The 14456-nt window shown below is 39.0% G+C and overlaps 3 protein-coding genes across 5 annotated transcripts; all 3 read left to right on the forward strand.

Annotated features, from left to right (window-relative positions):
- The first annotated feature begins 1368 nt into the window (after positions 1-1368).
- LOC104804643 (serine carboxypeptidase-like 20) lies at positions 1369-4721 on the forward strand. Of its 3 annotated transcripts, none has more exons than XM_010528982.1 (15): positions 1369-1523; positions 1642-1711; positions 1856-2001; positions 2117-2193; positions 2293-2415; positions 2498-2600; positions 2690-2727; positions 2827-2928; positions 3008-3088; positions 3191-3430; positions 3519-3584; positions 3661-3782; positions 3899-4012; positions 4420-4465; positions 4541-4721. In XM_010528982.1, the coding sequence occupies exons 1-15, from the start codon at positions 1436-1438 to the stop codon at positions 4622-4624; spliced, it is 1500 nt and encodes a 499-aa protein (XP_010527284.1). In that variant the 5' UTR covers positions 1369-1435; the 3' UTR covers positions 4625-4721. The 3 variants fall into 3 exon arrangements, with proteins under 3 accessions (XP_010527284.1, XP_010527286.1, XP_010527287.1); XM_010528984.1 differs by having other exon boundaries at positions 1648-1711; XM_010528985.1 differs by having other exon boundaries at positions 1448-1711.
- A 993-nt stretch (positions 4722-5714) lies between these two features.
- On the forward strand, positions 5715-8832 carry LOC104804644 (serine carboxypeptidase-like 20). The gene is made up of 14 exons (XM_010528986.1): positions 5715-6031; positions 6176-6321; positions 6438-6514; positions 6612-6734; positions 6816-6918; positions 7032-7069; positions 7206-7307; positions 7379-7459; positions 7536-7772; positions 7855-7920; positions 8010-8131; positions 8206-8319; positions 8436-8481; positions 8607-8832. Exons 1-14 carry the CDS (start codon positions 5892-5894, stop codon positions 8688-8690), a joined length of 1479 nt encoding a protein of 492 aa, XP_010527288.1. The 5' UTR covers positions 5715-5891; the 3' UTR covers positions 8691-8832.
- A 1556-nt stretch (positions 8833-10388) lies between these two features.
- Positions 10389-11174, forward strand: LOC104804655. The gene is made up of 2 exons (XM_010528996.1): positions 10389-11034; positions 11161-11174. The coding sequence occupies exons 1-2, from the start codon at positions 10389-10391 to the stop codon at positions 11172-11174; spliced, it is 660 nt and encodes a 219-aa protein (XP_010527298.1).
- Positions 11175-14456: the final 3282 nt, after the last annotated feature.

The raw sequence follows: 14456 nt of genomic DNA on the forward strand, positions 1-14456 counted from the left end.
ATTGATACATTCTTTTGAGAGATAAAATTTTCATATATTTATTGATAAGATTTGAAAAATTTTATATATTTATTTAAAAAAATTTCCTAATATTTAATTACCCATTTTAAGATACTTCTTTGTTTTCCCCTTTCTACAAGTAAAAAAAAACATAGAGAAAAACACAAAAAAAAATTGTTTTATCATATTCATCCATGTGTAGCAATACTTAGTGTTATTTTTCTTATAGATGGTTTTTTGAATGGTGAATTAATGAGGGAAAAAAAGGGACATTCCATGTGAATTGAAGGTTGTGGGATTTGATTGTTGTTATGATTTTGTCTTCCCAATTGGGCATTTGCCTATTAATTCTATTATTGGTGTTGTTGCTCTCTCCCTCTCTAATATTATTTTTTTTTTCTATTCGATTGCACAAAATTAACTCAAAAATCCGAGTCCAATATCAAATTTAGATTGGAGTTAATGGTAAATGTGTTATTCCCGGATTTTTAATCGTATTTCTCATTTTTTTAGTATTCGAATATCCAATTCATTAAAAAAAAATAACATTTTCTTTATATTTATTTACAATTTTATTAATAAATTTTATTTTTGGTAATAAAGAGATTTATGTCAAAAAACATATTTTCTAGATACCCCAATTTAATATAACCGATTGTTTTCTTGGAATATTTCACGCTGATTTCTTTATCCTAACAACTCTACCTTCAATCCCAATTTATATCCATGTATAATCAAGACGTATAGAGAAGTTTTAAAAAAAAATTACCATAGAAGATTATGTAGAGATATGAAGGATATCATCATAATGTAAAATTTGATTTTATTTGGATATTTAGTGAATATTGATCTTAACTTGAAAAAAAACAAACTAAAATTACCGTGAATTCATAGGTAATCACATTTTATGAATCAAATGAATTGAATACGAATTGTGATATGAAAAATTGGAAATGAAAATTGAATTTGAAAATAAATATTTTTTAGCAAAAAAATTATTTCGAGCCTAATCCAAAACTAACCAAAATATCTGACACGTATAATTTATTTATGAAATCAAAGAAAATTAAAATAAAACCAAAGTAAAATCCAAAATATCCAAATAGTCTATATAATGGATAAAAAAAATAACATTCATTTACCAAAAAAAAAATACACATTCCGATTTTGTCATTAGAAGTTTCCAAGTTCAGATCTATTTCGAGCCTAATCCAAAACTAACCAAAATATCTGACACGTATAATTTATTTATGAAATCAAAGAAAATTAAAATAAAACCAAAGTAAAATCCAAAATATCCAAATAGTCTATATAATGGATAAAAAAAATAACATTCATTTACCAAAAAAAAAATACACATTCCGATTTTGTCATTAGAAGTTTCCAAGTTCAGATCTTTTCGTTTTGCAAAGAATCTGCAATAATAATCCGTGGCATGCATGTGCAAATCATCAAGATATTCTTCTTATTTCCGCATCTCTTCCGTACAAATACGAAATCCATTACACCACCGTCCTTACGAGGTTTTCTTCTGTGTTATCCTTCGTTCTGTTTTTTTTTTTTGTGAGAGAATGGGTCGGTTTGTGGAAGCTTCTGCAGTTGCTTTGATATTGTCTTTGGCTGTTTTAATAACACATTCAGCTCCAGAATCTGCTCTTGTCACCACACTTCCTGGCTTCAATGGCACTCTTCCTTCCAAACACTACGCCGGGTAAGATTGATCCGTTCGATCGTATTCTCGAGACAAAACTCGTCTTTTTTCGCGTTTTGATTCTGGGTTTTGTTCCTAGTTTCGGCATCAGTTCTTTGTTTTTGATGGGTTCTGAAAAGTTTTAACCTTTTTTTTTCACCAAAGGTACGTGACGATCGGTGAGAAAGGTGACAAGAATCTATGGTATTACTTTGCAGAATCCGAGAAGGATCCGGCCGAGGATCCTGTCGTGCTTTGGCTCAACGGTGGTCCAGGTTGCTCGAGCATGGATGGATTTGTCTACGAACACGGTAAACACCACCCTTTTCTCGCTTTCTTGTGTCCAAAGTAAGATCTCTTGGCTGGTTTCCCGCTGTTTTTCGAGATTAGATTGCACAATCCAACTTGGTTTTTGATGATTTTCAGGTCCTTTCAATTTCGAACCGGCAAAAACAGACGGCAGTTTGCCTCAGTTGAGGCTCAATCCTTACAGCTGGTCCAAGGTTAAAACAAACAGTTCTGATTCTTTCTATCAATGATCGATGAACACAATAACATGTCGGTTTTCGCTGTTCTAACGCTCTAATTCCGTTCTCTGTCAGGTTTCCAACATTATATACCTGGATTCACCTGCAGGTGTCGGATTTTCTTACTCGAAGGACGAATCTGATTATTCCACAAATGATACACAGACCGCCATCGACACTCATGCGTTTCTTCTCAAGGTTTAGTAAAAGAATGTGTAGTTTTCAGAAAGACCCTTTTCTTGTTTGCTTCAAAAACTAACGATGTGATCGCTATAAACAGTGGTTCGAAACGTTTCCCGAGTTTCAATCGAATCCGTTCTTCATCTCGGGAGAATCCTTCGCTGGAATCTATGTGCCTACGCTCGCTTCTGAAGTTGTCAATGGTATATATATGATCATAGTATCTTTCTATATGCATCTTTATCTGACATTACCCGAATCTTCTGCCTGTTTATATCGATTCGTTTTTCAGGTATTAAGGGAAGCGTAAAGCCGGTTATTAACTTCAAGGTTAGGACAGCTTTAGTCCAGTTGTGTTTGGTTCTGATTTTAGTTTCACCATTTCAAAAAAAGCCCTTTAAAAGTCCCCTGCTCTACGGATGTTTTCAGGGATATTTGATCGGTAATGGAGTTGCAGATCAGGATTATGACGGTAACGCTTTAGTCCCGTTTGCGCACGGGATGGGGCTGATCCCGGACAAGCTCTTCAAGGTCAGTAAAACGCTCGTTTTCCCCGACGTTTTATTGTCCTAACTTCTTGGGTCTGATGTCTATAATGAGCAATTTTCAGACGGTTACTGCTGCGTGCGACGGAAATTTCTCTCGGCCGAAAGACGGGAAATGTCTCAGCCAATTATGGAAAGTTAACTTGGTACAACACGCGAATCCGAAAAGCTTCCGCTTATCGATCCATCGGTCTAAAGAATGTGTTTTTCGACGTTTTTTTTTTCACAACCGAATCTTTGTTCCTCAGCTAATATCAAAACTGAACATTTACAACATCCTCGAGCCGTGCTACCACGCACCGAATGCATCCCTTTCCACGTCCGACGTCGATCTGCCCTCCAGTTTCCTCGGTTTGGGCAAAACCGATCGGCCATTGGCCGTGAGGAAGAGAATGTTCGGTCGCGCTTGGCCTCTGCGCGCGTCGGTGCTTCCAGGCCCCGTCCCGAATTGGCCTCAGCTCTCCAAAACCATGTCTGTCCCGTGCGTCGTAAGTATAACGGACTATCCACCCCGCCCTCTTCGTTTTCGCCAGCCGAAACTCGTTATCCCCTAAAAAAACCCGACATTATCCACAGGACGATAGAGTGGCGACGGCGTGGTTGGACGATCCATCGGTCAGGAAAGCGGTTCACGCCAAAGAGGTATGTTCAATCGCACGCGTTCTCGAGAGATATAACGAACGTTTTAACGTGACATCGCGAGAGAAAAACATGGCAGGATAGCGAGATCGGAGGCTGGGAGCTCTGCACGCAAAAGATCAATTACATGCACGATAGGGGAAGCATGCTCAATCTCCATAGAAACCTCACCCTCGGCGGATACCGAGCCCTCATATACAGGTAAAAGAATCGTGTTCACAACTCGAACGAAAACTCGGGAATTTCCGTCACTATCGTCGTTGTTTCTCGCTCGCTCGCGATCTTTTGAAATTCGAGTTTTTTTTTTTCCGGTGCAGCGGAGATCACGATATGTGTGTTCCGTATACTGGTACGGAGGCATGGACGAGGTCTCTCGGATACAATGTCACGGATGGATGGAGGCCGTGGATGTTGGACGACCAGGTGGCCGGGTATGATAATAATAATAATAATAATAATGACAATAATAATAATAATAATAACATAATAACAATAACAAATTCAAAAGGTATAAGAATCTCTAATCTATTTGCAATTTGTATTACGAAGGTAATAGAGTAAACTCTTACAAAAAAAAAGAGAGTAACTTGGAAGATTTTAAAGTATTTATATTAATTTCTTATGAAAGGAGAGAAAAAAAACAAAGAGAAAAAAAAAGATTTAGAAATGGAAAGGTTTGAATTATTTATGAAAATGCATTTCAAACGTGGCATATGCATTATTATTTTCCACGTGTATATATATATATACGGCCAACACGACACACAATTATGTTTAATTTTGTAACAAAAATGGATCATATTTTATTTGAATAATATTTGCCACCCCGTTGTTGCAGGTATATCCAAGGATATTCCAACAATCTCACGTTTCTAACCATCAAGGTACGTAACCGAAATAAAACAAGAGAAATCTCTCATTTAAATTTTAAATATACATTTTTTTTTATTTAATTGCAGGGGGCGGGGCATACAGTTCCCGAGTACAAGCCGCGAGAGTCGTTGTCCTTCTATAGCAGATTCCTTGCCGGAGAAAAGATATGAAGAAACCCCATGCCACATCATTGCCTTAATTAATAATAATTCATTATATTGAACAACACGTATGTGTTTTTTTTAACTTGGAGTTTACCGGATTTTCGATCTAATCACATTCACATATACATTATACATATACATAAACAAGCACATACACATACACATACACATTCATATACACATTCCCACACATACATACATATATACATACATACATACATACATATATATATACAAAATACACATACACACAAAATATACACATAATCTATACATACACATATATATATATATATTCACACTCATACACAAACATACACGACATATATATACACGTACCTTGATAAATTTTTTAAAAAAACAACGATTCGAGACTATTGGAGAAGATTGAGATTTTTTTCTCAAAATTTTAAAATTTGAAGGAGGAAGAAGCTTTTATTTAGTGTTAAAATGAAATAAAAATCGCGAAAATTTAAAATATTTTATCGAAACTAACGAAAATAAATAAAATTAGAATTTGCGATGAAAATTACGTCGCAATCTATCGCTAAACGAAATAAAATCACAAAAATTCAATTCTTTTTATATAAAAACTAACGAAAATAAATAAAATTAGAATTTACGATAAAAATTACGTCACAATCTATCGCTAAACTAAATAAAAATCACAAAAATTAAATTTTTTATAAAAAAAATAACGAAAATAAATGAAATTAGAATTTTCGACAGAAATTGTCATTACAATTCCGTGAACAAATTTTAAAAATAAATGAAATAAATAAAATTAATAATTAGGACGGATAAACCAGCCTATTTCGAGCAAACGACTTGATTTAAAGAAAAAGCCATCTATTTCTTTGCCGTAAAATGCATATTATTGGTCAAGACGCCACTTTAAAAAACCAAACATACGATAGATACACTGATGTACTTAGTGTGTGTGTATATATGCGTGTTTATATAGGCCAGCCCTAGGGTTAGTACCCAACCCACTAACGTAATTAAAACCCGATATAAAAGGTGGCAAAATACCAAAACCCTCTCCAAGTCTATCATTTTCCAAGTTCGGCTCTTTGTCTTTGAAAGGAAAAAAAAGAAATCTGCCAATAATATATGGTGAATCTGAGAATCATTAAAGGTTTTTAATCATTTCAAGATTTTTTTTCACATCTGTTTGTTTCAATAACACACGTGGGTTCTGCATAAATACAAAGCTGTAACACCACAGTTCTTACAAAAGTTCTGATCTTCTTTTCTGTCATTGTTCTTGAGAATGGGTCGTTTTGTGGAAGCTTCTGCAGTTGCTCTGACGTTGTTTTTGGCTGTTGTAATAACACATTCAGCTCCAGAATCTGCTCTTGTCACCACACTTCCTGGCTTCAATGGCACTCTTCCTTCCAAACACTACGCCGGGTAAATTGTTCCGATCGATCGTATTCTCGTGATAAAACTCGTCTTTTTTCGCGTTTTGATTCTGGGTTTTGTTCCTAGTTTCGGCATCAGTTCTTTGTTTTTTATGGGTTCTGAAAAGTTATAACCTTTTTTTTTCCACCAAAGGTACGTGACGATCGATGAGAAACGTGACAAGAATCTATGGTATTACTTTGCGGAATCCGAGAAGGATCCGGCCGAGGATCCTGTCGTGCTTTGGCTCAACGGCGGTCCAGGTTGCTCGAGCATGGATGGCTTTGTCTACGAACATGGTAAAATACCGCGTTTTTCTCGCTTTCTTGTGTCCAAAGTAAGATATCTCGGTTAGTTTTCCGCTGTTTTTCGAGATTAGATTTCACAATCCAACCTGGTTTTCGATAATTTTCAGGTCCTTTTGATTTCAAACAAGCAAAAACAGACGGCAGTTTGCCACAGTTACGGCTCAATCCTTACAGCTGGTCCAAGGTAAAAAGAAAAGTTTGGTTCTTCCGGTCACTGATCGATGAACAGAATAACATGCCGGTTTTCACTGTTCTAACGCTCTAGTTCCGTTCTCTGTCAGGTTTCCAACATCATATACCTGGATTCACCTGCAGGTGTTGGGTTTTCATACTCGGAGACCAAATCTGATTATTCCACAAATGATACGCAGACTGCCATTGACGCTCATGCGTTTCTTCTCAAGGTTAAGTATAAGAACGTATAGTTTCCTGAATCACCCTTTCCTTGTTCGCTTCGAAACTGACAAATTTCTCTTTTTCAACAGTGGTTCCGAATGTTTCCGGAGTTTCAATCGAATCCGTTCTACATCTCGGGAGAATCCTACGCTGGAATCTATGTGCCGACGCTCGCTTCTGAAGTCGTCAATGGTATGATCAGAATATCGTTTTATCTGCATCTTTTCTCTTCTTCGGGTATCTGATATAAACCGAAAAACATCGATTCTTGAATCTTTCTAACCGTTATATCGATTCCTCTTTAGGTATTAAGGATGGCGTAAAACCGGTTATCAACTTCAAGGTTAGGACAACTTCAGATCCAGTTCTTTTGTTGGTTCTGATTTAGTTTTCACCTCTCTGTTTGAAAAGTTTCACGCTTTATGAGTTTCTTTAACCAAAGACAATCTGAATTGGAAATCTGGATGTCTAATGTTTAGGGATATTTGATCGGCAACGGAGCTGCAGACCCGATTTATGACGGGAACGCTTTAGTCCCGTTCGCACACGGGATGGGACTAATCTCGGATGACCTCTTCAAGGTTCGTAACGCTCGCTTTCCCGATATTTCTTTTTTCAGTCTTTTTTGTAACGCAGAATGAGTAATTTTCAGGAGGCTACAGCTGTGTGCCAAGGAACGTTCTATAGCTCGAATGGACCTAAATGCGACGAAAAACTGGCTAAAGTCGACGAGGTAAATGAATTCGAAACCTTCAGGTATCGGTTTACATATCACGTTTTGACATTTTTCTGAACTTTTTCTCGCTCAGGACATCGCAAAATTGAACGTATACAACATTCTCGAGCCGTGCTACCACGGGACAACGTCCCTTTCAGCGTCCGATGTCAATTTGCCATCTAGTTTCCTTGATTTGGGCAAAACTAAAAGGCAATTGGCTGTGAGAAAGAGAATGTTCGGTCGTGCTTGGCCTCTACGCGCGCCTGTACTTCCAGGCCTCGTCCCAAATTGGCCTCAACTCCTCGAAAACATCTATACCCCTTGCACCGTAAGTAACAAACGATCTGCCCTATTTGTTTTCGCCAGCCGAAACTCATTATCCGCCGAAAAAACACGACGTTTTTTGGCAGGACGACAGAGTAGCAACGATATGGTTGGACGATCCAGCGGTCAGGAAAGCAGTTCATGCCAAAGAGGTCGGTCCATTTGATTGTGTTATCGTGTTCAAGTTCTTGAACATGTAACGTTTAACGAGATTGTGAAATTTGCCCGAGAAAATCGACAGGTCAGTGAGATCGGAAGCTGGATGCTCTGCACATCGAAACTCAGATATGTACATGACTATGGAAGCATGCTCTTTCTCCATAGAAAGCTCACTCTTGGCGGATACCGAGCTCTCATTTACAGGTAAAATCACATCTTGAACTCGGAAAAGGAACTGGAGCTTCCATAACATTCGCTAAATCTGATTTTCTGTGCAGCGGAGATCATGATATGTGTATTCCATATACCGGTTCTGAAGCATGGACACGTTCTCTCGGATACAATGTCACAGATGAATGGAGGGCATGGATATCAAATGATCAAGTAGCCGGGTAATTTTGTTTCGCAAATATCGTTTCTTGCTGAACAAAAGCGTATTTTCGTTCTTGAAGCGACATTTCCGTGTCCAAAATCTCATCTTTACTGCAATTTTCTACACACATTGCAGGTATACACAAGGATATGCGAACAATCTCACGTTTCTAACTATCAAGGCAAGCAAAAAGATTGAATACTCTATTTTAAACATATATACTTTTTTCACTGAGTTCTTGAAAAAAAAGGCGTGTTATGCCTTTTCTGATGGTTCTTTTTACGGCGAAAACCCGAGGGTTTGCAGGGTGCAGGGCATACAGTTCCCGAGTACAAGCCTCGCGAGTCGTTGGATTTCTATAGCCGGTTTCTTGCAGGAGAAAAGATATGATGAAACCCATAAAGATTCATGTTCTGTTCTGTCAGAAGTTGTTCAATGGTTTCATCTTCATCGTATGTTTCTGTACTGTTAAGTCTTTGAGTATATAAATAAAAGAAGTATGTGTTTTAAGCTTCAAACATTGCATTTAACAGTATTGGTGTGTTATGGTTCTTCTGTGAAAGATATAGAGAAATGTTGCGTGTTCTGGTTCTGGTTTTACGGACGTCTTGCCGTTTTTGCTTTAGACGAACAGACGACTTCTGTTCTTCTTTTAAACGCATCAACTGCGTCTCGGCTTTATTTGATCACTTGAAATAGTCGTTTTCCGCCGTCGTAAAAAAGCGGAGCGATTTCTTTAATTCGCCGCCTCCGCCGGAAGGAAAACCCTAAATCACCGGAAATGGTGTATTAAACAGGCGAAGAAGTCGAACTTCCAAGCCACCATAGAGGAAATTCGCATTTCTATCGATTCGTCAGACTTTGTCGCCGTCTCGCTGCAAAAACACCGGCTCCTAATCTGCCGCGTGGTACATTGTCAACGCCATGGACGCTCCTCCGGAGGCTGCTTACTTGAAGGTTAGACATGCCGCCGAACGCTACCAGACCCTCCAGTTCGCGCTACGTGCCTTTTCACGATTCGTGGTTCCAAACTTACCGTTAACCCGTACGGAATTTGGATTTCTAGCTTCGTGGATTTAGTTTTTTGCATCAGAATATGTCGATTAGGTTTTGGTTTTAATGTGGGTTTTGTAGGTATAACTTCCATTTGATTCCTCGGGATGGATTGAAAGGGGAATATAGCAGAAATGTACTTAAAATGCTACCCTTATTTCATGGAGTACCCTCCAAAAAATAAATCTAAAAAAAATAAAAGGTGAAATGAGTTAAAGACATATATATCCCTGAATTTTAAATGAAAGACGAAAAGGACCATACCTTTTCGATTAAAAAACGGCTAACTTTTTAAGAATTAAAAAAAAACGCTCTCTCTCCCTCTGTAAACTCCCACTCTCTCGTGCAACACGATCTCTCTCTCTCTTGCAGCATTTCGAAAACTCTCTCTCTCTCTTGCGCGATTTCTCTTTCGGGTTTTTCAGAAAATTGAGGCCATTTTCCTTGCAATTTCGGTATCTCTCTTGTGATTTGTGTGAAAAATCAAACACCCATGGATCCAAGAACACATGTGCCTTCTGCTTCGTCTTCATCTGCGTCTCATGCCAGTTCATCGCCTTCATCGTCGGACAAAGATCTCCCATTAGAAACGGTAGGTTTGTCTACATCTTCTTCTCCGTTTTTTTCTTGTATGACCTGATCCTGGAGTAAAATCATTAAACTTGTTGGATGATTTTGGATTTCAAAATAGGAATTTAGGGTTTAGGGATTTCGAAATTGAAAATTAAAGTTTTGGGATTTCTGAATATAAAGTTAGGGTTTTGTGTTTTGAAATATATAATTTGGGTTTTAGGAATTCGAAATAGAAAGTTAGAGTGTGGGTGTGGGATTTTCGGAATACCTTGACAAGTTTAATGATTTTCTAAGACGCAAGGTCATGTGGGTCACAGGTCATATGGGTCACAGAGATTTATATGGTAATAGTATAATATAACTCACAACACCGCACACGAGTCACACGGGTCACGGGTCACGGGTCACGGGTCACGGATCACATGAGTCATGGGTCTCAGGTCCCAGGTCACAAAGATCACAATGACGAATAATTATTTCATTTTGGAGCTTCCATTTGTCTACAAATTCGAAGACATTCAGTTTTCTTCGAAGATCAATACGAAGTGTTATCCCTATGAGACACTGAAGACGCTTAAAGAAGTACTGACAGAGGATGAATGGACGTACTTCGAGAAAGAATCACAGTTCCAACATCTATTCCACGCGCAATGGGATCCACAGTTAAAGATGGCGCCTGCGGGAGTTCTCATTAACCGCTCTGTTAAAGCGGAAGACGAGAAGGAATTGTGGTTCGTACTCAATGGTGTGCCCGTGAGGTACTCAATCATTGAGCACGCACTTATATGTGGTTTGAAGTGTGGAAAATATCCAGAAGAATGGGAGAGCTTCAAAAAGAGTGAGTTCAGGAAAAAGACTTTCGGACGTAAGAAGGTTTGTTTGAATGATGTGGTGGAGAAATTGAGATATATGCCAACCCAGAGGGCAGCAGATCGTAAGAGATTGGCTATTATATGCTTGATGGCCGGAATCTTGGATCATGCCCCGTCATCTGAACAAATCAGCCATGATTTGTTCGACATGGTTGATGATTTACGTTTCTGTGAACGATTTACGTGGGGTCGATACACTTTTGATCGAATAGTTGATCAAGTGCGAAAGAGTCTCGGTGCGAAACCAAAGACAAAATGGCATTGCCCGAGGTTTATAATCCCTCTGATGGTAAGTTATTTATTAAATTACGATGAAATTATTTGGAAGTTGGATTGATTTAATTAGCTTTTTTATGTTGCAGTTGCTGCCTTTTGAGTGCATTGAAAGCTTGGGTGCCAACGGGTGGTACACAGATGTTTCAGGTGCAGACCCAAACTGTCCTAGAATGTGCAAGAGAGTAATCAAACTCGGGCTTAGATGGACCTTCCCTGCTGTAATGGAAAAGATTGGAATTGAATCACAGGTACCGGTCACTGGTCACGTGTCACGGGTCACATGGGTCACATGGGTCACGGGTCACATGGGTCACTTGGCTCACGGGTCACATGAGTCACATGGGTCACACGGGTCAAAAGTAACATTTTTTTTATTTCAGGGTATTAAAAGTATTCTACAAGTGGGAAAGGATGAAGAAGCACTTCTGTATGATCTGGAGGATTACAAGGGAAGTAGTGATCCAAAGATCAGTGTATGGATGCAACATTTGCAGTTAAATCCGCAAAGCATCTGTTGGGATAGCATCCGTGAGCTTGATGCCCGATGCAGAGCTTGTTTGAAAAAGGAAAAAGCTAAGATAGTTGAAGAAGATGATGATGAAGAAGTAGAAGAAGAACAAGAAGAAGTTCCAGAAGAAGAGACTCAGATTGAGGGTGAACCTCCAAGAATGCGAGGATCGGCAGTTTCAAGAGTCGATGCATTAAAGAAGTTCATTAAGCAGGAGATCAAAGCATCCGAGGCCAGGATCATTGATCACATGGGTCAAGAGATCCAAGCTTCTAAGACGAGGTTAATTGCGTGTCTGAAAGATATTCTGAAACAGTCTGGTCATTTCTCTGCGAACTATTCGTATAGAGTGGAACCTAGGAATGATGAAGTGTGGGGGGACACTGCAACTTCTAAAGACCATGCTGGAGGAGCGGATGTTTTTATGGATGTCCCTCAAACTGGGAATGTTGATGTGGATCACCGTGAAACTGTTGAGAAAGGTGACAAGGCTACGAATGATGATGTGGATCTCCCTCAAGCTTCTGAGCAGGGTTCTAAGGCTGACAATGCTGATGTGGATATCCCTTAAGCTTGTGACGAGGGTTCTAAGGGTGGGAATACTGATGTGGATCTGCCTCAGGCTTGTGACGAGAGTTCTAAGGGTGAAAATGTTGATGTGGATCTCCCTCAAGCTTGTGAGGAGGGTTTAGAGGCTGGGATTGTTGATTTGAATCTCCCAAAACCTTCTGAAACCCCAATAGAAGGCGAGGATGACATAACCCCATCTGAAACCCTAAAGGAAGTCCCTCAAGCAGTCCCATCTGAAACCCCAAAGGAAGTCCCTCAAGCAGAATGTAACTCTAGCTCTGAAACTTCACCACTCAGATTTCCTTTGAAAAGAAAACAAAGACAAGGACCGACAAAAAGAAGTCCATATGTTGAATCAGAATCGAGTGAACCCCCTGCAAAGAATAAACGTTGCAAGACACTTGTCAGAGGTAGAGGAAGAATGGGAAGGGGGAGAGAGGAAGGAGCAGAGGAAGTAGCAGGGGTACATAACAACATGAAGAACCAAATAAACCGGAATCAGAAGGCGAAGAATATGAGGTTGCATACTTTGTCTGGCAACCTGAAGGAGTTAATGGTGACAACCTCGAAAGGACGACATCCTTTCTTTCATCGTTCACTCTAAAAGCGAGCATTCTTTGGAAATTTATGAATATGTCCCGAGAGAAAAGGCTATGGAAGTCTAATTTGAATGCAACTAGAAATTCAAAGTTTTTTGAAACTATTTTGGAGGGCGGGAAATGGCTGACAGATGAGGTAAGGCACCATTAAATAGGTCACGTGTCACACGGGTCATCTCTAACATGTTTTTGTTTTTCTTTGACAACATATAGAAGAGGCAATGTGTGCGTTTCGGTGCAACTATTCGAAGTACTCCGGTAAAACTGTGATCTCTAACTGTTGCATATGTGATCTATACTTCTCGGAGACCATCATGCGGTGGGAAGAGAGTGGGGACCTGTCCAAGCTGGGTTATCTTGAGAAATACTTCTCCGGAAAACGTTCAGTTAGAGGTGTACGTAAGCCGTTGCAGAAATATGATGTTCTTCTAACTGTTGTGAACATCCCTTCACCCGTAGACCCCAAGATTCTCTATCATAGGGTCGCCATTAAAGTGGATATCAGGGACAAAGTACTTAAAGTATACAACTGCCAACCGAGACTGCGAGAGAATGTGGATAAGATTGTTCAGAAGTTAGCTCATCTCATACCGCATGCATACGTCCTTGCTAAGACGAAATTGTTCTGTAAAGGAGATTTGCTTGAGGTTCAGTACAAGATTGGGCTTCATGAAAATGCAACAGGTTCTGATTCCGATGTCTATGCTGCAAAATTTGTGGAGGGAATAATGTTGAACAAGGGAACATAATTCACGTCGATATGCAATGGGACCATACCACTGATCCGTGAAAAATTGGCTATCGATATATTTTGTAATGGTAAAATTGTGAACTGACCCGTTATTTATTGTGAACTCTTTCGTAGTTTGTAGACTCAGTTTTTGTAAACTCTTTCGTATTTTGGATTTTACTTTTACTTGGAAATGAGAAAGAAAAAAACATAAGTCCAATGAGTCACGGGTCACACGGGTCACGTGGGTCACGGGTCACGGGTGAGTCACATGGGTCACATGGGTCGAATTTATCGAATTAGTGACTTGGCATGATTATGCAGTGATTAATCATGGATTTTAACATCAATAACAACTTTAAAATCATGTTCGTTTCAATTTTCATATTCAAGTCACTCATGCAAATGTAATCCATAAGTGATACTAGTGTTTCATGACAACTTATGAACAAATTGTACTAATGTTCATATAACTCTTACTTATGTTAACGAATTTAACTTGCAGATACCATATTATCATTGTAAAACATCATATAACCCATTTTAACACTTTAAAATCGAGATTTGACCGTGTTTTATAAGTGCCACTGAGTCACGGGTCACATGGGTCACATGGGTCACACAGTGTAAAAATGTCTTCGGGTCACATGGGTCACGGGTGAGTCACATGGATCACACAGTTCAAAACTTTTTTCTATCTATTCAAGACTTTAACACGGTACTAGTACAAAGAAAATCACCTTATCCAAATAGATGTCCTTCTGGAAATGTATACAATCACATGGGTCACGAGAATTACATGAAATCATACAATCATATTATTTATGAAATGTCCTTCTTGAACGCTTTGTCCGCGGTTCGCTGGGGCCTGGAAACCGATTTTGTTTGGGTCTACCGGTTTTGCGTTTATCTTCCACAATCGGAGGTAATACCACGAGGTTTGCATCTCGTGGGTCGTCAATGATCCAATCACAA

This window comes from Tarenaya hassleriana, unplaced genomic scaffold (assembly GCF_000463585.1).
Source record: "Tarenaya hassleriana unplaced genomic scaffold, ASM46358v1 Cleome90, whole genome shotgun sequence".
Classification (NCBI taxonomy): domain Eukaryota; kingdom Viridiplantae; phylum Streptophyta; class Magnoliopsida; order Brassicales; family Cleomaceae; genus Tarenaya; species Tarenaya hassleriana.